Genomic DNA, 25,622 nt, shown 5'->3' with positions numbered 1-25,622 from the left:
ATCTATTTATACACGTGGTGTATCTATTTATACACGTGGTGTATCTATTTATAACACCTTCAACAGAATTTCATTACCACAGCTTTGAGTGAAGGAAACTGCGCACGACGCTACTCTGAGGATGCTGGCAGTAAGTTGAGTGCAAAGTGCGCTGGAGAGTCTCAATAGAGTTCCGGGAGCAATCAATGTTAATTTGGGCGAATTAGCTATGAAACACGTTCGTTTAGAGCAGCCTGGAGCCCTTTGTCAGCAGACTTACTGATGGCTAAACCACCACCACACGAGCACAGATGGCTTAGCCAATGGCTGACACGTGGACTATGTGACACGAGTGCCTCCTGGCTTGGGAGGCGTCGAGTGCCTCCTGGCATGGGAGGCGTCGAGTGCCTCCTGGCATGGGAGGCGTCGAGTGCCTCCTGGCTTGAGGGCGTCGAGTGCCTCTGCCTCCTGGCTTGGGAGGCGTCGAGTGCCTCCTGGCTTGGGAGGCGTCGAGTGCCTCCTGGCTTGGGAGGCGTCGAGTGCCTCCTGGCCTGGGGGCATCGAGTGCCTCCTGGCTTGGGAGGCGTCGAGTGCCTCCTGGCTTGGGAGGCGTCGAGTGCCTCCTGGCTTGGGGGCATCGAGTGCCTCCTGGCTTGGGGGCATCGAGTGCCTCCTGGCTTGGGGGCGTCGAGTGCCTCCTGGCTTGGGAGGCGTCGAGTGCCTCCTGACTTGGGAGGCGTCGAGTGCCTCCTGGCTTGGGAGGCGTCGAGTGCCTCCTGGCTTGGGAGGCGTCGAGTGCCTCCTGGCTTGGGAGGCGTCGAGTGCCTCCTGGCCTGGGGGCATCGAGTGCCTCCTGTCTTGGGGGCGTCGAGTGCGTCCTGGCTTGGGAGGCGTCGAGTGCCTCCTGGCTTGGGAGGCGTCGAGTGCCTCCTGGCTTGAGGGCGTCGAGTGCCTCCTGGCTTGGGAGGCGTCGAGTGCCTCCTGGCTTGGGGGCATCGAGTGCCTCCTGGCTTGGGGGCGTCGAGTACCTCCTGGCTTGGGGGCGACGAGTGCTTCCTGCCTTGAGGGCGTCGAGTGCCCCCTGGCTCTCCCGCACTCCAAGCCTGTAGAGTGCTCACATTGACTGATGAGTGCGTAGTGACCATTACAATACCATGGCGGTGCTCAGGCGGTCCATAGGCACCCAACAAAGGTAGTCTTCCATTGGTAAAAATTCCAGTTTAGCATCAGGATGCTGCTTCCAGAAATTTTCCTTTTAAGACTACTCATAGTCCAGTCGGTAGAGCTTCTGCCCCACACGAGTGGTGTCCAGGGTTCGAGACCCATACAGCCCAAGTGAATGGAATGTATACTTCTGGTCTTGGACCAAAGGTCTTACAGCTGTGCACGGAGAGACGTGTATTCTGGTGACTCCTCTCTGGCCACTACACGACCAGCACTCACATGTTGCACTCTTAACACCAAGAGTACAATATGTACTCAAATATTGCATTCTCTCAGAGTGTTGATAGTTAATCCGGTCTTGTTGTCTTGGGTATTGGTGCCTTGGGTATTGCTGCCTTGGGTATTGAAGCCTTGGGTATTGCTGCCTTGGGTATTGGTGCCTTGGTTATTGGTGCCTTGGGTATTGCTGCCTTGGGTATTGTTGCCTTGGGAATTGGTGCCTTGGGTATTGGTGCCTTGGGTATTGAAGCCTTGGGTATTGCTGCCTTGGGTATTGGTGCCTTGGTTATTGGTGCCTTGGGTATTGCTGCCTTGGGTATTGTTGCCTTGGGTATTGGTGCCTTGGGTATTGGTGCCTTGGGTATTGGTGCCTTGGGTATTGCTGCCTTGGGTATTGGTGCCTTGGGTATTGGTGCCTTGGGTATTGCTGCCTTGGGTATTGTTGCCTTGGGTATTGGTGGCCTGGATATTGGTGCCTTGGGTATTGGTGCCTTGGGTATTGGTGCCTTGGGTATTGGTGCCTTGGGTATTGGTGCCTTGGGTATTGGTGACTTGGGTATTGATGCCTTGGGTCTTGCTGTCTTGGGTATTGGTGCCTTGGGTATTGCTGCCTTGGGTATTGGTGACTTGGGTATTGGTGCCTTGGGTATTGGTGCCTTAGGTATTGGTGCCTTGGGTACTGGTGCCTTGGGTATTGAAGCCTTGGGTATTGCTGCCTTGGGTATTGGTGCCTTGGATATTGCTGCCTTGGGTATTGCTGCCTTGGGTATTGGTGCCTTGGATATTGCTGCCTTGGGTATTGCTGCCTTGGGTATTGGTGCCTTGGGTATTGCTGCCTTGGGTATTGCTGCCTTGGGTATTGGTGCCTTGGGTATTGCTGCCTTGGGTATTGTTGCCTTGGGTATTGCTGTCTTGGGTATTGCTGTCTTGGGTATTGGTGCCTTGGGTATTGCTGCCTTGGGTATTGGTGCCTTGGGTATTGCTGCCTTGGGTACTGTTGCCTTGGGTATTGCTGCCTTGGGTATTGCTGCCTTGGGTATTGTTGCCTTGGATATTGGTGCCTTGGGTATTGCTGTCTTGGGTATTGCTGCCTTGGGTACTGTTGCCTTGGGTATTGCTGCCTTGGGTATTGCTGTCTTGGGTATTGGTGCCTTGGGTATTGCTGCCTTGGGTATTGGTGCCTTGGGTATTGCTGTCTTGGGTATTGGTGCCTTGGGTATTGCTGTCTTGGGTATTGCTGCCTTGGGTACTGTTGCCTTGGGTATTGGTGCCTTGGGTATTGGTGCCTTGGGTATTGCTGCCTTGGGTATTGGTGCCTTGGGTATTGGTGCCTTGGGTATTGAAGCCTTGGGTATTGGTGCCTTGGGTATTGGTGCCTTGGGTATTGGTGCTTTGGGTATTGGTGCTTTGGGTACTGTTACCTTGGGTATTGGTGCCTTGGGTATTGCTGCCTTGGGTATTGGCGCCTTGGGTATTGAAGCCTTGGGTATTGGTGCCTTGGGTATTGGTGCCTTGGGTACTGTTGCCTTGGGTAGTGGTGCCTTGGGTATTGGTGCCTTGGGTATTGGTGCCTTGGGTACTGTTGCCTTGGGTATTGGTGCCTTGGGTATTGGTGCCTTGGGTACTGTTGCCTTGGGTATTGGTGCCTTGGGTATTGGTGCCTTGGGTACTGTTGCCTTGGGTATTTGTGCCTTGGGTATTGGTGCCTTGGGTACTGTTGCCTTGGGTATTGGTGCCTTGGGTATTGGTGCCTTGGGTACTGTTGCCTTGGGTATTGGTGCCTTGGGTATTGGTGCCTTGGGTATTGCTGCCTTGGGTATTGCTGCCTTGGATATTGGTGCCTTGGGTATTGGTGCCTTGGGTACTGTTGCCTTGGGTATTGGTGCCTTGGGTATTGGTGCCTTGGGTACTGTTGCCTTGGGTATTGGTGCCTTGGGTATTGGTGCCTTGGGTATTGGTGCCTTGGGTATAGCAGCCTTGGGTACTGGAGCCACATCAGTTGCCTTAAGGCCTCTAGTGTCCCCGTGTGCCAGCTGGTCTCGTCACTGGGATCAACACTCGTGCCACTTAACACACTGGGCTCAACACTCGTGCCACTTAACACACTGGGCTCAACACTCGTGCCACTTAACACACTGGGCTCAACACTCGTGCCACTTAACACACTGGGCTCAACACTCGTGCCACTTAACACACTGGGCTCAACACTCGTGCCACTTAACACACTGGGCTCAACACTCGTGCCACTTAACACACTGGGCTCAACACTCGTGCCACTTAACACACTGGGCTCAACACTCGTGCCACGTAACACACTGGGCTCAACACTCGTGCCACGTAACACACTGGGCTCAACACTCGTGCCACGTAACACACTGGGCTCAACACTCGTGCCACTTAACACACTGGGCTCAACACTCGTGCCACTTAAAACACTGGGCTCAACACTCGTGCGACTTAACACACTGGGCTCAACACTCGTGCCACTTAACACACTGGGCTCAACACTCGTGCCACTTAACACACTGGGCTCAACACTCGTGCCACTTAACACACTGGGCTCAACACTCGTGCCACTTAACACACTGGGCTCAACACTCGTGCCACTTAACACACTGGGCTCAACACTCGTGCCACGTAACACACTGGGCTCAACACTCGTGCCACGTAACACACTGGGCTCAGCACTCGGCCTCGGGTCCAGGGATTTGGATATCATTCAAAATGAACAAATACACAAGGGCTTTGACGATGGTTCGAACCTGTGCGCTAAGTGTTCCCAGACGCGTTCTTGTCCACTGAGCCACGACGTGGACGAGATCAGCAGCCTGGAGTGCTACTGCTCCCCCGAGGGTCCCGGGGGCACCACTCACGCCTAACTGGGGTTCACACAGTTCCTTCGTGCACTCGGACGCCGTCAAGCTAACAGTTCGACCCCTGGCGCACCTTGTTCAGTTGCCAGCGCGTCGGGGATACTCAGCGCTCGGGTTCGAGCCCCCATGGACTGTTCATTTGATATATAACGTTATTGTGATTTCTGTGTGTCTTATTATTATTATTATTATTATTATTATTATTATTATTATTATTCTTGCTATGTGTATTAACAAATAAATTGTCTGTACTCTCACTTTCGTGTTGTTTATTCACGCGCTATTCACGAACCACCAGGGACGACAAACTACCACCATGAACCACCAGGGACGACAAACTACCACCATGAACCATCAGGGACGACAAACTACCACCATGAACCATCAGGGACGACAAACTACCACCATGAACCATCAGGGACGACAAACTACCACCATGAACCATCAGGGACGACAAACTACCACCATGAACCATCAGGGACGACAAACTACCACCATGAACCATCAGGGACGACAAACTACCACCATGAACCATCAGGGACGACAATGTAACCTCTCCAGATAACAACCAAAACTTCACGAGAGACGACAGCCTTCCCGTGTCCTCTTGGGGACTGTCAGCCACGAGGATTTCAGTATATAGGCAAGACAAAAATATATATTATCCAGTTGCCTGACAATGCACAAACAAGACTCCCTCAGAGAACATAATGACAAATATATTGACATCAGAATATTAGACACCGACAAAACACGACACGTCAAACACTGAGCCAGTTCTTAACAACCAGTTCAGTACCTTTTTTATCATCAGCACCATCTTGAGATGATTTCGGGGCTTTAGTGTCCCCGTGGCCCGGTCCTCGACCAGGCCTCCACCCCCAGGAAGCAGCCCGTGACAGCTGACTAACACCCAGGTACCTATTTACTGCTAGGTAACAGGGGCATTCAGGGTGAAAGAAACTTTGCCCATTTGTTTCTGCCTCGTGCGGGAATCGAACCCGCGCCACAGAATTACGAGCCCTGCGCGCTATCCACCAGGCCACCATGACCAAGACACAATATTCAACAGCTGAATCACCCAACAATCAACACAAGAATTACGCAAGTACAGGAAGCCTACTGGCCCAAGCGTCGTGAGTCACCTCGATTGATTGATTGATGACGATTAATCCACCCAAGAGGTGGCACGGGCATGAATAACCCGTAAGTGTTATTGTTTGTTTGTTTGTTTGGAGTGAAGGTATAAGTCACCTCACATCTCTTGTCTACATACATGCCGGGGCCGGAGCATGCTTCACCTCAACCTCTGAACATGTTGACACGCTCAGCGAGACGCATCTCTAAGCGTCAAGTGATATATAGGGACAAAATAAACCTGGGAGAGTTATGTTTAATACTTCCTTCTTAAGTGAAGAAAACCCATAATAAATATGTAGGAGACTCGTGCTTGATGCACTGATCTCGCCCTGTGAGTCATAATACCGTGTCTGCAAGACTGCCTAAACATACTAATATATGCAACATCGATCACAACAAACTCTCCATCTAGCTCTGATGAAGGCGAATTAAGCCGAAAACGCGTCCCGCATTCTTTAATTTTTCATATGTGGTTTATCCCCATACTAATATATATGTATGAATATGTGTATGTGAGTATAGAGCGATACTTTAGAGCAGAAGAAGCGAGCAGACAGAGCAGGAAGAGCGACGCAGTCATCAGCGGAGTCTTCTCTTGCATGCAAATGAGACGCACATTTTCCAGGAAAATACAGAGAGGTTTCCACTTGAGCTGCATCCCAGGAATCACCTTGTTAAGCCAGGACGGTTGTCAGGCTGGCTCCCCCCCCCTCCTCCACGCGTGCACAGTCCTAGCAGCACCAGGGACAGTCCTAGCAGCACCAGGGACAGTGCTAGCAGCACCAGGGACAGTCCTAGCAGCACCAGAGGCAGTCCTAGCAGCACCAGGGACAGTCCTAGCAGCACCAGGGACAGTCTTAGCAGCACCAGGGATAGTCCTAGCAGCACCAGGGACAGTGCTAGCAGCACCAGGGACAGTCCTAGCAGCACTAGGGACAGTCCTAGCAGCACCAGGGACAGTTCTAGCAGCACCAGGGATAGTCCTAGCAGCACCAGGGATAGTCCTAGCAGCACTAGGGACAGTCCTAGCAGCACCAGGGACAGTCCTAGCAGCACCAGGGACAGTCCTAGCAGCACCAGGGACAGTCCTAGCAGCACCAGGGACAGTCCTAGCAGCACTAGGGACAGTCCTAGCAGCACCAGGGATAGTCCTAGCAGCACTAGGGACAGTCCTAGCAGCACCAGGGACAGTGCTAACAGCACCAGGGACAGTCCTAGCAGCACCAGGGACAGTCCTAGCAGCACCAGGGATAGTCCTAGCAGCACCAGGGACAGTGCTAGCAGCACCAGGGACAGTCCTAGCAGCACCAGGGATAGTCCTATAGCAGCACTAGGGACAGTCCTAGCAGCACCAGGGACAGTGCTAGCAGCACCAGGGATAGCCCTAGCAGCACCAGGGATAGTCCTAGCAGCACTAGGGACAGTCCTAGCAGCACCAGGGACAGTCCTAGAAGCACCAGGGGTCAGTCCTAGCAGCACCAGGAACAGTCCTAGCAGCTCCAGGGACAGTCCTAGTAGCACCAGGGACAGTCCTAGCAGCACCAGGGACAGTCTTAGCAGCACCAGGGACAGTCCTTGCAGCACCAGGGACAGTCCTAGAAGCACCAGGAACAGTCCTAGCAGCACCAGGAACAGTCCTAGCAGCACCAGGGTCAGTCCTAGCAGCACCACGGACAGTCCTAGCAGCACCAGGGACAGTCCTAGCAGCACCAGGGACAGTCCTAGCAGCACCAGGGTCAGTCCTAGCAGCACCAGGGATAGTCCTAGCAGCACCAGGGTCAGTCCTAGCAGCACTAGGGACAGTCCTAGCAGCACCAGAGGTCAGTCCTAGCAGCACCAGGGACAGTCCTAGCAGCACCAGGGACAGTCCTAGCAGCACCAGGGACAGTCCTAGCAGCACCAGGGTCAGTCCTAGCAGCACCAAGGACAGTCCTAGTAGCACTAGGGACAGTCCTAGCAGCACCAAGGACAGTCCTAGCAGCACCAGTGACAGTCCTAGCAGCTCCAGGGACAGTCTTAGCAGCACCAGGGACAGTCCTAGCAGTACCAGGGACAGTCTTAGCAGCACCAGGGACAGTCTAGTCCTAGCAGCACCAGGGACAGTCCTAGCAGCACCAAGGCTAGTCCTAGCAGCACCAGGGATAGTCCTAGCAGCACCAGGGACAGTCCTAGCAGCACCAGGGACTGTCCTAGCAGCTCCAGGGACAGTCTTAGCAGCACCAGGGACAGTCCTAGCAGCACCAGGGACAGTCCTAGCAGCACCAGGGACAGTCCTAGCAGCACCAGGGACAGTCCTAGCAGTACCAGGGACAGTCTTAGCAGCACCAGGGACAGTCTAGTCCTAGCAGCACCAGGGACAGTCCTAGCAGCACCAAGGATAGTCCTAGCAGCACCAGGGATAGTCCTAGCAGCACCAGGGACAGTCCTAGCAGCACCAGGGACAGTCCTAGCAGCACCAGTGACAGTCCTAGCAGCACCCGGGACAGTCCTAGCAGCACCAGGGACAGTCCTAGCAGCACCAGTGACAGTCCTAGCAGCACCAGGGACAGTCCTAGCAGCACCCGGGACAGTCCTAGCAGTACCAGGGACAGTCTTAGCAGCACCAGGGACAGTCTAGTCCTAGCAGCACCAGGGACAGTCCTAGCAGCACCAGGGACAGTCCTAGCAGCACCAGTGACAGTCCTAGCAACACCCGGGACAGTCCTAGCGCAGTCCAACACTATCTTCACCTCCACATACACTGGTATACACCACCTACACTGGTATACTCCACCTACACTGGTATACTCCACCTACACTGGTATACTCCACCTACACTGGTATACACCACCTGCACTATATGACTATACAGCACTGGAAGGGCGTCAGGATAAGAATTTGGGATTAATGGTGCCTAACCACTTGTGGACGGTCGGGGATTGAACGCCGGCCTGCATGAAGCGAGACCGTCGCTCTACCGTCCGCAGAAATGGAACAGAAGCTTAAAGAATCCTTCTCGACCGCAGATATATAACTGGAGCAGAGACCCAAACAAATGATGACAAACAATCCCAACTATGTCTTCACATATGCCAATTAAAAATACAAAAACTTCACCATTATTGAACGTATATTTACAAGCGAAGCGTCTTGGGCTGACGACGACAAATAATTAATTAAATCCTAAAAGCAACGAATAAGTCTGTGTTTAGCGCGTGAAGGAACACCGCGAGAGTACAGATTTGTACTTATTATTATTTATTAATACACATAGCGAGAATAATAATAATAATAACACACACAGAAATCACAATAACGTTATATATCAAATGAAGAGTCCATGGAGGCTCCAACCCGAGCGCTGAGTATCCCCGACGCGCTGGCAACTGAACAAGGTGCGCCAGGGGTCGAACTGTTAGCTTGACGGCGTCCGAGTGCACGGAGGAACTGTGTGAACCCCAGTTAGGCGTGAGTGCTGCCCCCGGGACCCTCGGGGGAGCAGTAGCATTCCAGGCTGCAGATCTCGTCCACGTCGTGGCTCAGTGGACAAGAACGCGTCTGGGAACAATTAGCGCATAGGTTCGAACCATCGTCAAAGCCCTTGTGTATTTGTTCATTTTGAATGATATCCAAATCCCTGGACCCGAGGCCGAGTGTTGAGCCCAGTGTGTTACGTGGCACGAGTGTTGAGCCCAGTGTGTTACGTGGCACGAGTGTTGAGCCCAGTGTGTTACGTGGCACGAGTGTTGAGCCCAGTGTGTTACGTGGCACGAGTGTTGAGCCCAGTGTGTTACGTGGCACGAGTGTTGAGCCCAGTGTGTTAAGTCGCACGAGTGTTGAGCCCAGTGTGTTAAGTGGCACGAGTGTTGAGCCCAGTGTGTTAAGTCGCACGAGTGTTGAGCCCAGTGTGTTAAGTCGCACGAGTGTTGAGCCCAGTGTGTTAAGTGGCACGAGTGTTGAGCCCAGTGTGTTAAGTGGTACGAGTGTTGAGCCCAGTGTGTTAAGTGGCACGAGTGTTGAGCCCAGTGTGTTAAGTGGTACGAGTGTTGAGCCCAGTGACGAGACCAGCTGGCACACGGGGACACTAGAGGCCTTAAGGCAACTGATGTGGCTCCAGTACCCAAGGCTCCTATACCCAAGGCACCAATACCCAAGGCAGCAATACCCAAGGCAGCAATACCCAAGGCAGCAATACCCAAGGCACCAATACCCAAGGCAGCAATACCCAAGGCAGCAATACCCAAGGCAGCAATACCCAAGGCACCAATACCCAAGGCACCAATACCCAAGGCAGCAATACCCAAGGCAGCAATACCCAAGGCAGAAATACCCAAGGCAACAATACCCAAGGCAGCAATACCCAAGGCAGCAATACCCAAGGCACCAATACCCAAGGCACCAATACCCAATGCACCAATACCCAAGGCAGCAATACCCAAGGCACCAATACCCAAGGCAGCAATACCCAAGGCACCAATACCCAAGGCACCAATACCCAAGGCAGCAATACCCAAGGCACCAATACCCAAGGCAGCAATACCCAAGGCACCAATACCCAAGGCAGCAGTACCCAAGGCACCAATACCCAAGGCTGCTATACCCAAGGCACCAATACCCAAGGCAGCAATACCCAAGGCACCAATACCCAAGGCTGCTATACCCAAGGCACCAATACCCAAGGCAGCAATACCCAAGGCACCAATACCCAAGGCAGCAATACCCAAGGCACCAATACCCAAGGCAGCAATACCCAAGGCAGCAATGTCCAAGGCTGCTATACCCAAGGCACCAATACCCAAGGCAGCAATACCCAAGGCACCAATACCCAGGGCAGCAATACCCAAGGCAGCAATACCCAAGGCAGCAATACCCAAGGCAGCAATACCCAAGGCACCAATACCCAAGGCACCAATACCCAAGGCACCAATACCCAAAGCACCAATACCCAAGGCAGCAATACCCAAAGCACCAATACCCAAAGCACCAATACCCAAGGCACCAATACCCAAGGCACCAATACCCAAGGCACCAATACCCAAGGCACCAATACCCAAGGCAGGAATACCCAAGGCACCAATACCCAAGGCACCAATACCCAAAGCACCAATACCCAAGGCAGCAATACCCAAGGCACCAATACCCAATTAGGCACCAATACCCAAGGCACCAATACCCAAGGCACCAATACCCAAAGCACCAATACCCAAGGCACCAATACCCAAGGCACCAATACCCAAGGCAGCAATACCCAAGGCACCAATACCCAGGGCACCAATACCCAAGGCAGCAATACCCAAGGCACCAATACCCAAGGCAGCAGTACCCAAGTCACCAATACCCAAGGCTGCTATACCCAAGGCACCAATAACCAAGGCAGCAATACCCAAGGCACCAATACCCAGGGCACCAATACCCAAGGCAGCAATACCCAAGGCAGCAATACCCAAGGCACCAATACCCAAGGCAGGAATACCCAAGGCACCAATACCCAAGGTACCAATACCCAAAGCACCAATACCCAAGGCAGCAATACCCAAGGCACCAATACCCAAGGCACCAATACCCAAGGCACCAATACCCAAGGCACCAATACCCAAGGCACCAATACCCAAGGCACCAGTACCCAAGGCACCAGTACCCAAGGCACCAGTACCCAAGGCAGCAATACCCAAGGCAGCAGTACCCAAGGCACCAATACCCAAGGCACCAATACCCAAGGCAGCAATACCCAAAGCACCAATGCCCAAGGCACCAATGCCCAAGGCACCAATACCCAAGGCACCAATACCCAAGGCACCAATACCCAAGGCACCAATACCCAAGGCACCAATACCCAAGGCACCAATACCCAAGGCACCAATACCCAAAGCACCAATACCCAAGGCACCAATACCCAAGGCACCAATACCCAAAGCACCAATATCCAAGGCACCAATACCCAAGGCACCAATACCCAAGGCAGCAATACCCAAGGCAGCAATACCCAAGGTAGCAATACCCAAGGCACCAATACCCAAGGCACCAATACCCAAGGCACCAGTACCCAAGGCAGCAATACCCAAGGCAGCAGTACCCAAAGCACCAATACCCAAGGCAGCAATACCCAAGGCAGCAATACCCAAGGCAGCAGTACCCAAGGCAGCAATACCCAAGGCAGCAGTACCCAAGGCACCAATACCCAAGGCAGCAATACCCAAAGCAGCAGTACCCAAGGCACCAATACCCAAGGCAGCAATACCCAAGGCACCAATACCCAAGGAAGCAATACCCAAGGCAGCAATACCCAAGGCACCAATACCCAAATCAGCAATACCCAAGGCACCAATACCCAAGGCACCAATACCCAAGGCACCAATACCCCAGGCACCAATACCCAAGGAAGCAATACCCAAGGCAGCAATACCCAAATCAGCAATACCCAAGGCATCAATACCCAAGGCACCAATACCCAAGGCACCAATACCCAAGGCACCAATACCCAAGGCACCAATACCCAAGGCACCAATACCCAAAGCACCTATACCCAAGGCAGGAATACCCAAGGCACCAATACCCAAATCAACAATACCCAAGGCAGGAATACCCAAGGCAGGAATACCCAAGGCAGGAATACCCAAGGCAGCAATACCCAAGGCACCAATACCCAATGCACCAATACCCAAGGCACCAATACCCAAGGCACCAATACCCAAGGCAGCAATACCCAAGGCAGCAATACCCAAGGCAGCAATACCCAAGGCAGCAATACCCAAGGCAGCAATACCCAAGGCACCAATACCCAAGGCACCAGTACCCAAGGCAGCAATACCCAAGGCAGCAGTACCCAAGGCACCAATACCCAAGGCACCAATACCCAAGGCAGCAATACCCAAGGCAGCAATACCCAAGGCAGCAGTACCCAAGGCAGCAATACCCAAGGCAGCAGTACCCAAGGCACCAATACCCAAGGCAGCAATACCCAAGGCAGCAATACCCAAGGCACCAATACCCAAGGCAGCAATACCCAAGGCACCAATACCCAAGGCACCAATACCCAAGGCAGCAATACCCAAGGCAGCAATACCCAACGCAGCAATACCCAAGGCACCAATACCCAAGGAAGCAATACCCAAGGCAGCAATACCCAAAGCACCAATACCCAAGGCAGCAATACCCAAGGCACCAATACCCAAGGCACCAATACCCAAGGCACCAATACCCTAGGCAGCAATACCCAAGGCACCAATACCTAAGGCACCAATACCCAAGGCACCAATACCCAAGGCACCAATACCCAAGGCACCAATACCCAAGGCACCAATACCCAAGGCAGCAATACCCAAGGCAGCAATACCCAAGGCAGCAATACCCAAGGCACCAATACCCAAGGCACCAATACCCAAGGCACCAATACCCAAGGCACCAATACCCAAGGCACCAATACCCAAGGCAGCAATACCCAAGGCAGCAATACCCAAGGCAGCAATACCCAAGGCAGCAATACCCAAGGCACCAATACCCAAGGCTGCTATACCCAAGGCACCAATACCCAAGGCAGCAATACCCAAGGCACCAATACCCAAGGCTCCAATACCCAAGGCTCCAATACCCAAGGCACCAATACCCAAGGCACCAATACCCAAGGCACCAATACCCAAGGCACCAATACCCAAGGCTGCTATACCCAAGGCACCAATACCCAAGGCACCAATACCCAAGGCACCAATACCCAAGGCTCCAATACCCAAGGCTCCAATACCCAAGGCACCAATACCCAAGGCACCAATACCCAAGGCAGCAATACCCAAGGCACCAATACCCAAGGCACCAATACCCAAGGCACCAATACCCAAGGCACCAATACCCAAGGCTGCTATACCCAAGGCACCAATACCCAAGGCACCAATACCCAAGGCACCAATACCCAAGGCACCAATACCCAAGGCACCAATACCCAAGGCAGCAATACCACTCAACAGTCATTGTGAGCACTCACTCTACAGGCTTGGAGTGCGGGAGGAGCCAGGAGGCACTCGACGAGCCCAAGCCGGGAGGCACTCGACGAGCCCAAGCCGGGAGGCACTCGACGCCCCCAAGCCAGGAGGCACTCGACGAGCCCAAGCCGGGAGGCACTCGACGCCCCCAAGCCAGGAGGCACTCGACGAGCCCAAGCCGGGAGGCACTCGACGCCCCCAAGCCAGGAGGCACTCCACGCTCCCAAGCCAGGAGGCACTCGACGAACCCAAGCCGGGAGGCACTCGACGCCCCCAAGCCAGGAGGCACTCGACGCTCCCAAGCCAGGAGGCACTGGACGCTCCCTAGCCAGGAGGCACTCGACGCCTCCAAGCCAGGATGCACTCGACGCCGCCCAAGTCAGGAGGCACTCGACGACCCCAAGCCAGGAGGCACTCGACACCTCCAAGCCAGGAGGCACTCGACGCCTCCCAAGCCAGGACACACTTGACGCCCCCAAGGCAGGAAGCACACGTCGCCCCCAAGCCAGGAGGCACTCGACGCTCCCAAGCCAGGAGGCACTCGACGCCACCCAAGCCAGGTCGCACTCGACGCCTCCCATGCCAGGAGGCACTCGACGCCTCCCAAGCCAGGTCGCACTCGTGTCACATAGTCCACGTGTCAGCCATTGGCTAAGCCATCTGTGCTCGTGTGGTGGTGGTTTAGCCATCAGTAAGTCTGCTGACAAAGGGCTCCAGGCTGCTCTAAACGAACGTGTTTCATAGCTAATTCGCCCAAATTAACATTGATTGCTCCCGGAACTCTACTGAGACTCTCCAGCGCACTTTGCACTCAACTTACTGCCAGCATCCTCAGAGTAGCGTCGTGCGCAGTTTCCTTCACTCAAAGCTGTGGTAATGAAATTCTGTTGAAGGTGTTATAAATAGATACACCACGTGTATAAATAGATACACCACGTGTATAAATAGATATACCACGTGTATAAATAGATACACCACGTGTATAAATAGATACACCACGTGTATAAATAGATATACCACGTGTATAAATAGATACACCACGTGTATAAATAGATACACCACGTGTATAAATAGATACACCACGTGTATAAATAGATACACCACGTGTAAAATAAGTACAAACAAGAGGGTCGAGACACAGTCGACCAAACAAGAGGGTCGAGACACAGTCGACCAAACAAGAGGGCCGGGACACAGTCGACCACACAAGAGGGCCGTGACACAGTCGACCAAACAAGAGGGTCGAGACACAGTCGACCAAACAAGAGGGCCGTGACACAGTCGACCACACAAGAGGGCCGTGACACAGTGTGCCAACCTACGACTGCTAGTGTGTGTGTATATTTTGAACATCCTTATAGCAAGAGTCGCTCTTCACTAAGCCAACGAAGGCTTCCTGTGTATTAGGGCGACGTGGAAAATTACTTTTCGCAAAAATCCGATAAAGTGCCGTTCCTAATCCCCGGGAAATATGCCGAAAGTAAGACTAAAATTTATTTTGGGTGATTGACACCATTTTGGGGGCCGGCAGGCGCTCTGAACGCGCCCACTAGGAGGGGGAGGGAGCCGGATGGCTTAGCCGGCCATAACTTACCAACCACTGCTGCTACAGTCATCAATTATGCCTCAATTTTGGCATAATCTTAATGTTTCTATTGGTCTTATGAGGACATTTTTCTACATTGATGCAAGAAAAATGTTAATGGCCAAAAAAAATGGGAATTAACGGCAGTTGTAAATGTGGCCAAAATCACCTTCTGTCGGTACGATATTTAGTATTAATTTATTATTTATTAGTATACAAGGAGGTACAAGGGTTGTGAGAGTATACAAGGTGGTACAAGGGTTGTGAGAGTATACAAGGGGGTACAAGGTGTTGTGAGAGTATACAAGGAGGTACAAGGGTTGTGGGAGTATACAAGGTGGTACAAGGGTTGTGAGAGTATACAAGGTGGTACAAGTGGTTGTGAGAGTATACAAGGTGGTACAAGGGTTGTGAGAGTATACAAGGGGGTACAAGGTGTTGTGAGAGTATACAAGGAGGTACAATGGTTGTGAGAGTATACAAGGTGGTACAAGGGTTGTGGGAGTATACAAGGTGGTACAAGGGTTGTGAGAGTATACAAGGTGGTACAAGGGTTGTGGGAGTATACAAGGTGGTACAAGGGTTGTGAGAGTATACAAGGTGGTACAAGGGTTGTGAGAGTATACAAGGTGGTACAAGGTGTTGTGAGAGTATACAAGGTGGTACAAGGGTTGTGGGAGTATACAAGGTGGTACAAGGGTTGTGAGAGTATACAAGGTGGTACAAGGGTTGTGGGAGTATACAAGGTGGTACAAGGGTTGTGAGAGTATACAAGGAGGTACAAGGGTTGTGAGAGTATACAAGGGTGGTACAAGGGTTGTGAGAGTATACAAGGAGGTACAAGGTGTTGTGAGAGTATACAAGGAGGTACAAGGGTTGTGGGAGTATACAAGGTGGTACAAGGGTTGTGAGAGTATACAAGGTGGTACAAGTGGTTGTGAGAGTATACAAGGTGGTACAAGGGTTGTGAGAGTATACAAGGGTGGTACAAGGGTTGTGAGAGTATACAAGGAGGTACAAGGTGTTGTGAGAGTATACAAGGAGGTACAAGGGTTGTGGGAGTATACAAGGTGGTACAAGGGTTGTGAGAGTATACAAGGTGGTACAAGTGGTTGTGAGAGTATACAAGGTGGTACAAGGGTTGTGAGAGTATACAAGGGTGGTACAAGGTGTTGTGAGAGTATACAAGGTGGTACAAGGTGTTGTGAGAGTATACAAGGAGGTACAAGGGTTGTGGGAGTATACAAGGTGGTACAAGGGTTGTGAGAGTATACAAGGTGGTACAAGTGGTTGTGAGAGTATACAAGGTGGTACAAGGTGTTGTGAGAGTATACAAGGTGGTACAAGGGTTGTGAGAGTATACAAGGAGGTACAAGGGTTGTGAGAGTATACAAGGTGGTACAAGTGGTTGTGAGAGTATACAAGGTGGTACAAGGTGTTGTGAGAGTATACAAGGAGGTACAAGGGTTGTGAGAGTATACAAGGTGGTACAAGTGGTTGTGAGAGTATACAAGGTGGTACAAGGTGTTGTGAGAGTATACAAGGTGGTACAAGTGGTTGTGAGAGTATACAAGGTGGTACAAGGTGTTGTGAGAGTATACAAGGTGGTACAAGGGTTGTGGGAGTATACAAGGTGGTACAAGGGTTGTGAGAGTATACAAGGAGGTACAAGGGTTGTGGGAGTATACAAGGTGGTACAAGGGTTGTGAGAGTATACAAGGTGGTACAAGTGGTTGTGAGAGTATACAAGGTGGTACAAGGTGTTGTGAGAGTATACAAGGTGGTACAAGTGGTTGTGAGAGTATACAAGGTGGTACAAGGGTTGTGAGAGTATACAAGGTGGTACAAGGGGTTGTGAGAGTATACAGGGTGGTACAAGTGGTTGTGAGAGTATACAAGGTGGTACAAGGGTTGTGAGAGTATACAAGGTGGTACAAGGTGTTGTGAGAGTATACAAGGTGGTACAAGGGGATGTGAGGGTATACAAGGTGGTACAAGGGGTTGTGAGAGTATACAACGTGGTACAAGGGTTGTGAGAGTATACAAGGTGGTACAAGGGGTTGTGAGAGTATACAAGGAGGTACAAGTGGTTGTGAGAGTATACAAGGTGGTACAAGGGGTTGTGAGAGTATACAAGGAGGTACAAGGTGTTGTAAGAGTATACAAGGTGGTACAAGGTGTTGTGAGAGTATACAAGGAGGTACAAGGTGTTGTGAGAATATACAAGGTGGTACAAGGGTTGTGAGAGTATACAAGGTGGTACAAGGGTTGTGAGAGTATACATGGTGGTACAAGGGGTTGTGAGAGTATACAAGGAGGTACAAGGGTTGTGAGAGTATACAAGGTGGTACAAGGGTTGTGAGAGTATACAAGGAGGTACAAGGGTTGTGAGAGTATACATGGGGGTACAAGAGTTGTGAGAGTATACATGGAGGTACAAGGGGTTGTGGGAGTATACAAGGTGGTACAAGGGTTGTGAGAGTATACAAGGAGGTACAAGGGTTGTGAGAGTATACAAGGAGGTACAAGGGTTGTGAGAGTATACACGGGGGTACAAGAGTTGTGAGAGTATACAAGGAGGTACAAGGGGTTGTGGGAGTATACAAGGTGGTACAAGGGTTGTGAGAGTATACAAGGTGGTACAAGGGGTTGTGAGAGTATACAAGGTGGTACAAGGGGTTGTGAGAGTATACAAGGTGGTACAAGGGGTTGTGAGAGTATACAAGGAGGTACAAGGGTTGTGAGAGTATACAAGGTGGTACAATGGTTGTGAGAGTATACAAGGAGGTACAAGGGTTGTGAGAGTATACATGGGGGTACAAGAGTTGTGAGAGTATACAAGGAGGTACAAGGGGTTGTGGGAGTATACAAGGTGGTACAAGGGTTGTGAGAGTATACAAGGAGGTACAAGGGTTGTGAGAGTATACAAGGAGATACAAGGGTTGTGAGAGTATACACGGGGGTACAAGAGTTGTGAGAGTATACAAGGAGGTACAAGGGGTTGTGGGAGTATACAAGGTGGTACAAGGGTTGTGAGAGTATACAAGGTGGTACAAGTGGTTGTGAGAGTATACAAGGTGGTACAAGGTGTTGTGAGAGTATACAAGGTGGTACAAGTGGTTGTGAGAGTATACAAGGTGGTACAAGGGGTTGTGAGAGTATACAAGGTGGTACAAGGGGTTGTGAGAGTATACAAGGTGGTACAAGTGGTTGTGAGAGTATACAAGGTGGTACAAGGGTTGTGAGAGTATACAAGGTGGTACAAGGTGTTGTGAGAGTATACAAGGTGGTACAAGGGGTTGTGAGAGTATACAAGGTGGTACAAGGGGTTGTGAGAGTATACAAGGTGGTACAAGGGGTTGTGAGGGTATACAAGGTGGTACAAGGGGTTGTGAGAGTATACAAGGTGGTACAAGGGTTGTGAGAGTATACAAGGTGGTACAAGGGGTTGTGAGAGTATACAAGGAGGTACAAGTGGTTGTGAGAGTATACAAGGTGGTACAAGGGGTTGTGAGAGTATACAAGGAGGTACAAGGTGTTGTAAGAGTATACAAGGTGGTACAAGGTGTTGTGAGAGTATACAAGGAGGTACAAGGTGTTGTGAGAGTATACAAGGTGGTACAAGGGTTGTGAGAGTATACAAGGTGGTACAAGGGTTGTGAGAGTATACATGGTGGTACAAGGGGTTGTGAGAGTATACAAGGAGGTACAAGGGTTGTGAGAGTATACAAGGTGGTACAAGGGTTGTGAGAGTATACAAGGATGTACAAGGGTTGTGAGAGTATACATGGGGGTACAAGAGTTGTGAGAGTATACAAGGAGGTACAAGGGGTTGTGGGAGTATACAAGGTGGTACAAGGGTTGTGAGAGTATACAAGGAGGTACAAGGGTTGTGAGAGTATACAAGGAGGTACAAGGGTTGTGAGAGTATACACGGGGGTACAAGAGTTGTGAGAGTATACAAGGAGGTACAAGGGGTTGTGGGAGTATACAAGGTGGTACAAGGGTTGTGAGAGTATACAAGGTGGTACAAGGGGTTGTGAGAGTATACAAGGTGGTACAAGGGGTTGTGAGAGTATACAAGGTGGTACAAGGGGTTGTGAGAGTATACAAGGTGGTACAAGGGTTGTGAGAGTATACAAGGTGGTACAAGGGGTTGTGAGAGTATACAAGGAGGTACAAGTGGTTGTGAGAGTATACAAGGTGGTACAAGGGGTTGTGAGAGTATACAAGGAGGTACAAGGTGTTGTGAGAGTATACAAGGTGGTACAAGGTGTTGTGAGAGTATACAAGGAGGTACAAGGTGTTGTGAGAGTATACAAGGTGGTACAAGGGTTGTGAGAGTATACAAGGTGGTACAAGGGTTGTGAGAGTATACAAAGTGGTACAAGGGGTTGTGAGAGTATACAAGGAGGTACAAGGGGTTGTGGGAGTATACAAGGTGGTACAAGGGTTGTGAGAGTATACAAGGAGGTACAAGGGTTGTGAGAGTATACAAGGAGGTACAAGGGTTGTGAGAGTATACAAGAAGGTACAAGGTGTTGTGAGAGTATACAAGGTGGTACAAGGTGTTGTGAGAGTATACAAGGTGGTACAAGGTGTTGTGAGAGTATACAAGGAGGTACAAGGTGTTGTGAGAGTATACAAGGTGGTACAAGGGTTGTGAGAGTATACAAGGTGGTACAAGGGTTGTGAGAGTATACATGGGGGTACAAGAGTTGTGAGAGTATACAAGGAGGTACAAGGGGTTGTGGGAGTATACAAGGTGGTACAAGGGTTGTGAGAGTATACAAGGAGGTACAAGGGTTGTGAGAGTATACAAGGAGGTACAAGGGTTGTGAGAGTATACAAGGGGGTACAAGAGTTGTAAGAGTATACAAGGAGGTACAAGGGGTTGTGGGAGTATACAAGGTGGTACAAGGGTTGTGAGAGTATACAAGGAGGTACAAGGGTTGTGAGAGTATACAAGGAGGTACAAGGGTTGTGAGAGTATACAAGAAGGTACAAGGGTTGTGAGAGTATACAAGGTGGTACAAGGGGTTGTGAGAGTATACAAGGAGGTACAAGGTGTTGTGGGAGTATACAAGGTGGTACAAGGGGTTGTGAGAGTATACAAGGTGGTACAAGGGTTGTAAGAGTATACAAGGAGGTACAAGGGTTGTGAGAGTATACAAGGTGGTACAAGGGGTTGTGGGAGTATATAAGGTGGTACAAGGTGTTGTGAGAGTATACAAGGTGGTACAAGGGTTGTGAGAGTATACAAGGAGGTACAAGGGGTTGTGGGAGTATACAAGGTGGTACAAGGGGTTGTGGGAGTATATAAGGTGGTACAAGGTGTTGTGAGAGTATACAAGGAGGTACAAGGGGTTGTGGGAGTATACAAGGTGGTACAAGGGGTTGTGGGAGTATATAAGGTGGTACAAGGTGTTGTGAGAGTATACAAGGTGGTACAAGAGTTGTGAGAGTATACAAGGTGGTACAAGGGGTTCTGAGAGTATACAAGGAGGTACAAGGGGTTGTGGGTGTATTCAAGGTGGTACAAGGGTTGTGAGAGTATACAAGGAGGTACAAGGGGTTGTGGGAGTATACAAGGTGGTACAAGGGGTTGTGGGAGTATATAAGGTGGTACAAGGTGTTGTGAGAGTATACAAGGTGGTACAAGGGTTGTGAGAGTATAGAAGGTGGTACAAGGGTTGTGAGAGTATACAAGGTGGTACAAGGGTTGTGAGAGTATACAAGGTGGTACAAGGGTTGTGAGAGTATACAAGGAGGTACAAGGGGTTGTGGGAGTATACAAGGTGGTACAAGGGTTGTGAGAGTATACAAGGAGGTACAAGTAGTTGTGAGGGTATACAAGGTGATACAAGGTGTTGTGAGAGTATACAAGGTGGTACAAGGGGTTGTGAGAGTATACAAGGAGGTACAAGGTGTTGTGGGAGTATACAAGGTGGTACAAGGGGTTGTGAGAGTATACAAGGTGGTACAAGGGTTGTAAGAGTATACAAGGAGGTACAAGGGTTGTGGGAGTATACAAGGTGGTACAAGGGTTGTGAGAGTATACAAGGTGGTACAAGGGTTGTGAGAGTATACAAGGAGGTAAAAGGGGTTGTGAGAGTATACAAGAAGGTACAAGGGTTGTGAGAGTATACAAGGTGGTTCAAGGGTTGTGAGAGTATACAAGGTGGTACAAGGGGTTGTGAGAGTATACAAGGAGGTACAAGGGGTTGTGGGAGTATACAAGGTGGTACAAGGTGTTGTGAGAGTATACAAGGTGGTACAAGGGTTGTGAGAGTATACAAGGAGGTACAAGGGTTGTGAGAGTATACAAGGTGGTACAAGTGGTTGTGAGAGTATACAAGAGGTACAAGGGTTGTGAGAGTATACAAGGAGGTACAAGGGTTGTGAGAGTATACAAGGAGGTACAAGGGTTGTGAGAGTATACAAGGTGGTACAAGGGGTTGTGGGAGTATACAAGGGCAGCGCTTCGGATTCGTATTCCTGAGTTCCCGGGTTCAATCCTCGGCGGAGGCGGAAACAAATGGGCAGCGTTTCTTTCACCCTGATGCTCCTGTTACCCAGCAGTAAGTAAGTACCTGGGAGTTATACAGGTGCTACGGGGATGGGGATGTGTAACAAACAGGAGGCGTGGTCGAGGACCGGGCCGCGGGGACGTTAAGCCCCGAAATCATCTCAAGATAACCTCAAAATCTCAAGATATCAGTGCACACTTGGAGCAACTTACTGTGAGGAAGGAACCTACGATGTGATCACGGTGTAAGTAATGAGAGGTACGCGGGGCCCGAGTCATTGCTCTAAACATACGGCGGCGAGAAAGTCGGGTCCTGGGAGCTAATGCTCGATCCTGCAGGCACACACAGGTGAGAACACGCACGCATACGTACACATATACACGTCAGCACGTAGGGGCCGGTGGCTGAGTGGGCAAAAATGGGGCTCGTGATCCTATGGCCCGGGGATCGATCCCTGGCGGAGACGGAAACAAATGGGCAGAGTTTATTTCACCCTGATGCAACTGTTCACCTACCAGTAAATATATACCTGAGAGTTAGACAGCTGTTACCGACTGTTTCCTGTATGTAAGGTAATGAAACTAGGCGGTGGAAACAGGAGGCCAGACACAGGATACCGAATGGGAGATGAAGTACTTCACCAAACAGACAGACAGAAAGATCTAGGAGTTGATGTCACACCAAACCTGTCTCCTGAAGCCCACATGAGAAGAATAACATCGGCGGCGTATGCGAGGCTGGCTAACATCAGAAGAGCGTTCAGAAACCTGTGTAAGGAATCATTCAGAATCTTGTATACCACATATGTAAGACCAATCCTGGAGTATGCGGCCCCAGCATGGAGCCCGTACCTTGTCAAGCACAAGACGAAGCTGTAAAAAGTTCAGAGGTTATGGATGAGTCTTCCATACACTTGGATGAGTCTTCCATACACTTGGATGAGTCATACATACACATGGATGAGTCATCCATACACATGGATGAGTCATCCATACTCTTGGATGAGTCATCCATGCACATGGATGAGTCATCCATACACATGGATGAGTCATCCATACTCTTAGATGAGTCATCCATGCACATGGATGAGTCATCCATACACATGGATGAGTCATCCATACTCTTGGATGAGTCATCCATGCACATGGATGAGTCATCCATACTCATGGATGAGTCATCCATATTGATGGATGCCTCATCCATACTCATGTGGTATGCTTCACCACATCACTACCTATTACATTCCATTTACTAACTCCAACTAGGTCAGTAGTTGTAATCTTGCTAAGGTTTGCTTCAATGGAGCAGTCTCCAGAACAATGAATATGGAACTCGGGACCCCCCAAGGCGGAGTCTTAAGCCCTACACTATTCAATGTACTTATGAACGCCATTGCAAATATTGATTTTCCGGAAGGAACACAACAAGTGGGATATGCAGATGATGTCCTAATACAAGCTCCCACCTTGGGAAAAATTGAACAGTCCATTGAACTCCTCGGAAGGAAATGTATTGAGCTCGGTTTCACTCTCTCCACAAACAAGACGAAGGCATACTCCCATCACAAGCGGAGAGCAAATGAAGAACTGCAAATTAATGGTGTAACACTTGAATGGGTTGACCACTACCGGTACCTTGGCGTCACTGTCGGCTCTAACAAGGGAAAGAAAGAGGAGCTCAATCAACTCATAGGAACATGCAAAAGTCGACTCAAGGCACTGAAAGCTATGACCTGGAATGGACATGGAGCCTCAATTAACGTGCTCAAAATGATGTACACAGCCTATGTGCGCTCCGTCATAGACTATGCCGCACCAGTACTGTGCACCTACTCCCAAACCGATATGAAAAGGCTTGAAAGCATTCAAAATGAAGCCATGACAATCATTCTTGGAGTCCCAAGAACTGCCAAAACGTCTAATCTACGAGAGGAGTTGTCCCTTCCCAGTATTAAAAGCAGAATTCAGGAGCTGAATGCTAAGCTTGCAATTAGGATAGCCAGAGATCCCCATTACAATGATATTGCCAAGAAAAACTGAGCTCTGTGCTACTTTCAGGGGGAAACAGGAGAAGCAAAAAATGGCATCACAGAGCAGTCTGCTACCTTGAAGAGCTTCACCTGCTTGAGCAAGCCCGTGAGCTCCTGCCTGTAGAGAGGTTACCTCCCTGGGAGGATGACTCATGCAAGATCATCATCAATGAAATGGCAATGAAAAAATCCAACATGATACCACAAGAAATGAGGCACAAGTATCTCGAGGACATTTATAAAGAAGCCGGAGATGAACTAGATCAAATCTACACTGACGGGTCATCTAATCCTATCAATGGCAGGGCTGGTGCAGCATACACGGTAATCAAGGATAATACCTTCCAACGCAGAAATGAAGAAAAAGCACGTATTGAGAACTATGCCTCTTCAACGCAAGCAGAGCTAACTGCCATTGTTATGGCGTTAAGGTTTCTTGAACGGAACACTAATGGTGCAGTGATTTGCACCGATTCAAAAGCAGCACTGCAAAGCCTAAGTAAAAATCAGGCAGAAAATCTTGCAATAGTCGCTGAAATCAAGAGAGCTGTGAGAGTACTTACCAATCAGGGAAGAGTCATCAAGTTTCTGTGGATCCCCTCCCATGTTGGAATATGTGGGAATGAACGAGCAGATGTGCTGGCTGCTGAAGGCGCTGAAGGAGACCATATTGAATACTTCATACCCAAGACTCAACTACAAATTAGAGGTATTATCAGGCAACATCACCGTGACAAGTAAGTAATTATCAAAAGAAGGCACCAAACCGGGAAGGCTATGTAGCACCATCAAATACGCAAAATAATCAGAGGGCGCTAAATATCACCAAGGATGCCAATACGAGAACAAAAACGCATAAGGCGAACGATATCAAAAGTATCCGAGTCACCAAGAATTCTATCGAGGGACAGGTGACCGCGAGGGGCGGTCGGAAAGCAAGACACACGCTCGTCCTGGAAGTCAGGACATTCAAGAAGGACATGCACGACCGTAAGAGGGACAATGCAACTAGGACAATAAGGAGCAGGGCGGCGCTCCATCAAGTGACCATGGGTTAAGCGAGTATGGCCAATACGCAACCTCGCTAGAGCTGTTTCCCACCGCCGGTTACGGTGGAAGGAGGACGGCCACGAGGAAACACAACATTTAAGAGTACGTAGCTTGTTACCAGTAACAGACAACCAAGAAGCCTGCCAACGGGCAAGGACTGAGGAATGGATAACCGGGTAAAAGTCGGAATACGGAATGCCTTTACGAGAGATGGGACAAGAGCGGACAGCTTCCTTAGCGGCAGCATCCGCACGCTCATTTAAAGACACGCCAATATGGCTGGGAACCCAACAAAACTCAACCGACTTAAATTTACTGTGAACGAGAAACAGCCAATGCTGGATCTCGACAACTACCGGATGAACTGGATTAAAGCACCCGAGAGCCATGAGGGCACTACGAGAGTCAACAACAACCACAAAGGAAGACTGACAACGAGAAAGCAGGAGACGAAGAGCATAGAGAATAGCATAAAGTTCCGCTGTAAAGATGCTAGTCTCCGGAGGCAAGCGACACATATAAGTGCGATCAGGAAAAACAACAGAGTAGCCAACACCGTCCGCTGACTTAGACCCATCGGTGAAGACAGAAACGGAGCGGGAGTGAGAAGAAAAGTGCTCGAGGAAAAGGCGTTTTAGAACTGTAGGAGGGGTAAAAGCTTTAGTGATACGAGTCAAGGATGTACAAAACCGCGGAAGAGGGACCCTCCACGGGGGCAAAGAAGGAACAACACGAGGAGAAACATCAGAAATACGAACGGAAAGAGAATCCTGCAGGCGAGATAACCGGACAGAAAGAGGGAGGTGGTGAAGAGGAACAGGAACCGCAGGAGGGGTAAAAGTTAAAGCACGACAGAGACGAGAGGAAGGATGTTGCAAGGACCGCGCAAGATAGCGAAGACAGTAGCGATCACGGCGGTCCTGGAGAGACAGGAAGCCAGTGTCAACATACAAGCTAAGGACGGGAGTCGAACGAAAGGCACCAGAACTGAGGCGCAACCCAGTATGGTGCAAAGCATCAAGACGGCGAAGAGTAGAAGGC

The 25,622-nt window shown here is 50.3% G+C and overlaps 3 protein-coding genes across 3 annotated transcripts; 1 reads left to right on the top strand and 2 right to left on the bottom strand.

The window, feature by feature from the left end:
* Positions 1-206: 206 nt before the first annotated feature.
* Positions 207-1,124, bottom strand: LOC123753559 (serine/arginine repetitive matrix protein 1-like). Its single transcript, XM_069331693.1, has one exon. The coding sequence runs from the start codon at positions 1,122-1,124 to the stop codon at positions 207-209; it is 918 nt and encodes a 305-aa protein (XP_069187794.1).
* Positions 1,125-1,210: 86 nt separating this feature from the next.
* Positions 1,211-10,562, top strand: LOC123753558 (elastin-like). Its single transcript, XM_069331692.1, has 3 exons — positions 1,211-1,292; positions 1,553-3,403; positions 9,532-10,562. The coding sequence occupies exons 1-3, from the start codon at positions 1,211-1,213 to the stop codon at positions 10,560-10,562; spliced, it is 2,964 nt and encodes a 987-aa protein (XP_069187793.1).
* LOC123753561 (spidroin-1-like) lies at positions 10,559-22,705 on the bottom strand. Its single transcript, XM_069331691.1, has 3 exons — positions 22,456-22,705; positions 12,665-13,266; positions 10,559-12,613 (listed from the first exon to the last, which is right to left on the bottom strand). Exons 1-3 carry the CDS (start codon positions 22,703-22,705, stop codon positions 10,559-10,561), a joined length of 2,907 nt encoding a protein of 968 aa, XP_069187792.1.
* Positions 22,706-25,622: the final 2,917 nt, after the last annotated feature.

Source organism: Procambarus clarkii, chromosome 26 (genome assembly GCF_040958095.1).
Source record: "Procambarus clarkii isolate CNS0578487 chromosome 26, FALCON_Pclarkii_2.0, whole genome shotgun sequence".
Lineage (NCBI taxonomy): Eukaryota > Metazoa > Arthropoda > Malacostraca > Decapoda > Cambaridae > Procambarus > Procambarus clarkii.
This window is presented reverse-complemented; position numbering and strand designations above follow the sequence as displayed.

What these genes read in the sequence shown, in the direction of transcription:
- LOC123753559 (XM_069331693.1), bottom strand. Translation starts at nt 1,124, where the DNA reads ATGGTCACTACGCACTCATCAGTCAATGTGAGCACTCTACAGGCTTGG.
- LOC123753558 (XM_069331692.1), top strand. Translation starts at nt 1,211, where the DNA reads ATGCTGCTTCCAGAAATTTTCCTTTTAAGACTACTCATAGTCCAGTCG. An exon ending in CCACACGAGTGGTGTCCAGG is followed by an intron (nt 1,293 to 1,552) that starts GTTCGAGACCCA and finishes TGGGTATTGAAG; the next exon opens with CCTTGGGTATTGCTGCCTTG. An exon ending in CTTGGGTATAGCAGCCTTGG is followed by an intron (nt 3,404 to 9,531) that starts GTACTGGAGCCA and finishes ATGTGGCTCCAG; the next exon opens with TACCCAAGGCTCCTATACCC.
- LOC123753561 (XM_069331691.1), bottom strand. Translation starts at nt 22,705, where the DNA reads ATGGATGAGGCATCCATCAATATGGATGACTCATCCATGAGTATGGAT. An exon ending in TATGGATGACTCATCCATGT is followed by an intron (nt 13,267 to 22,455) that starts GTATGTATGACT and finishes CCTTGGGTATAG; the next exon opens with CAGCCTTGGGTATTGGTGCC. An exon ending in TTGGTGCCTTGGGTATTGGT is followed by an intron (nt 12,614 to 12,664) that starts GCCTTGGGTATT and finishes ATTGCTGCCTAG; the next exon opens with GGTATTGGTGCCTTGGGTAT.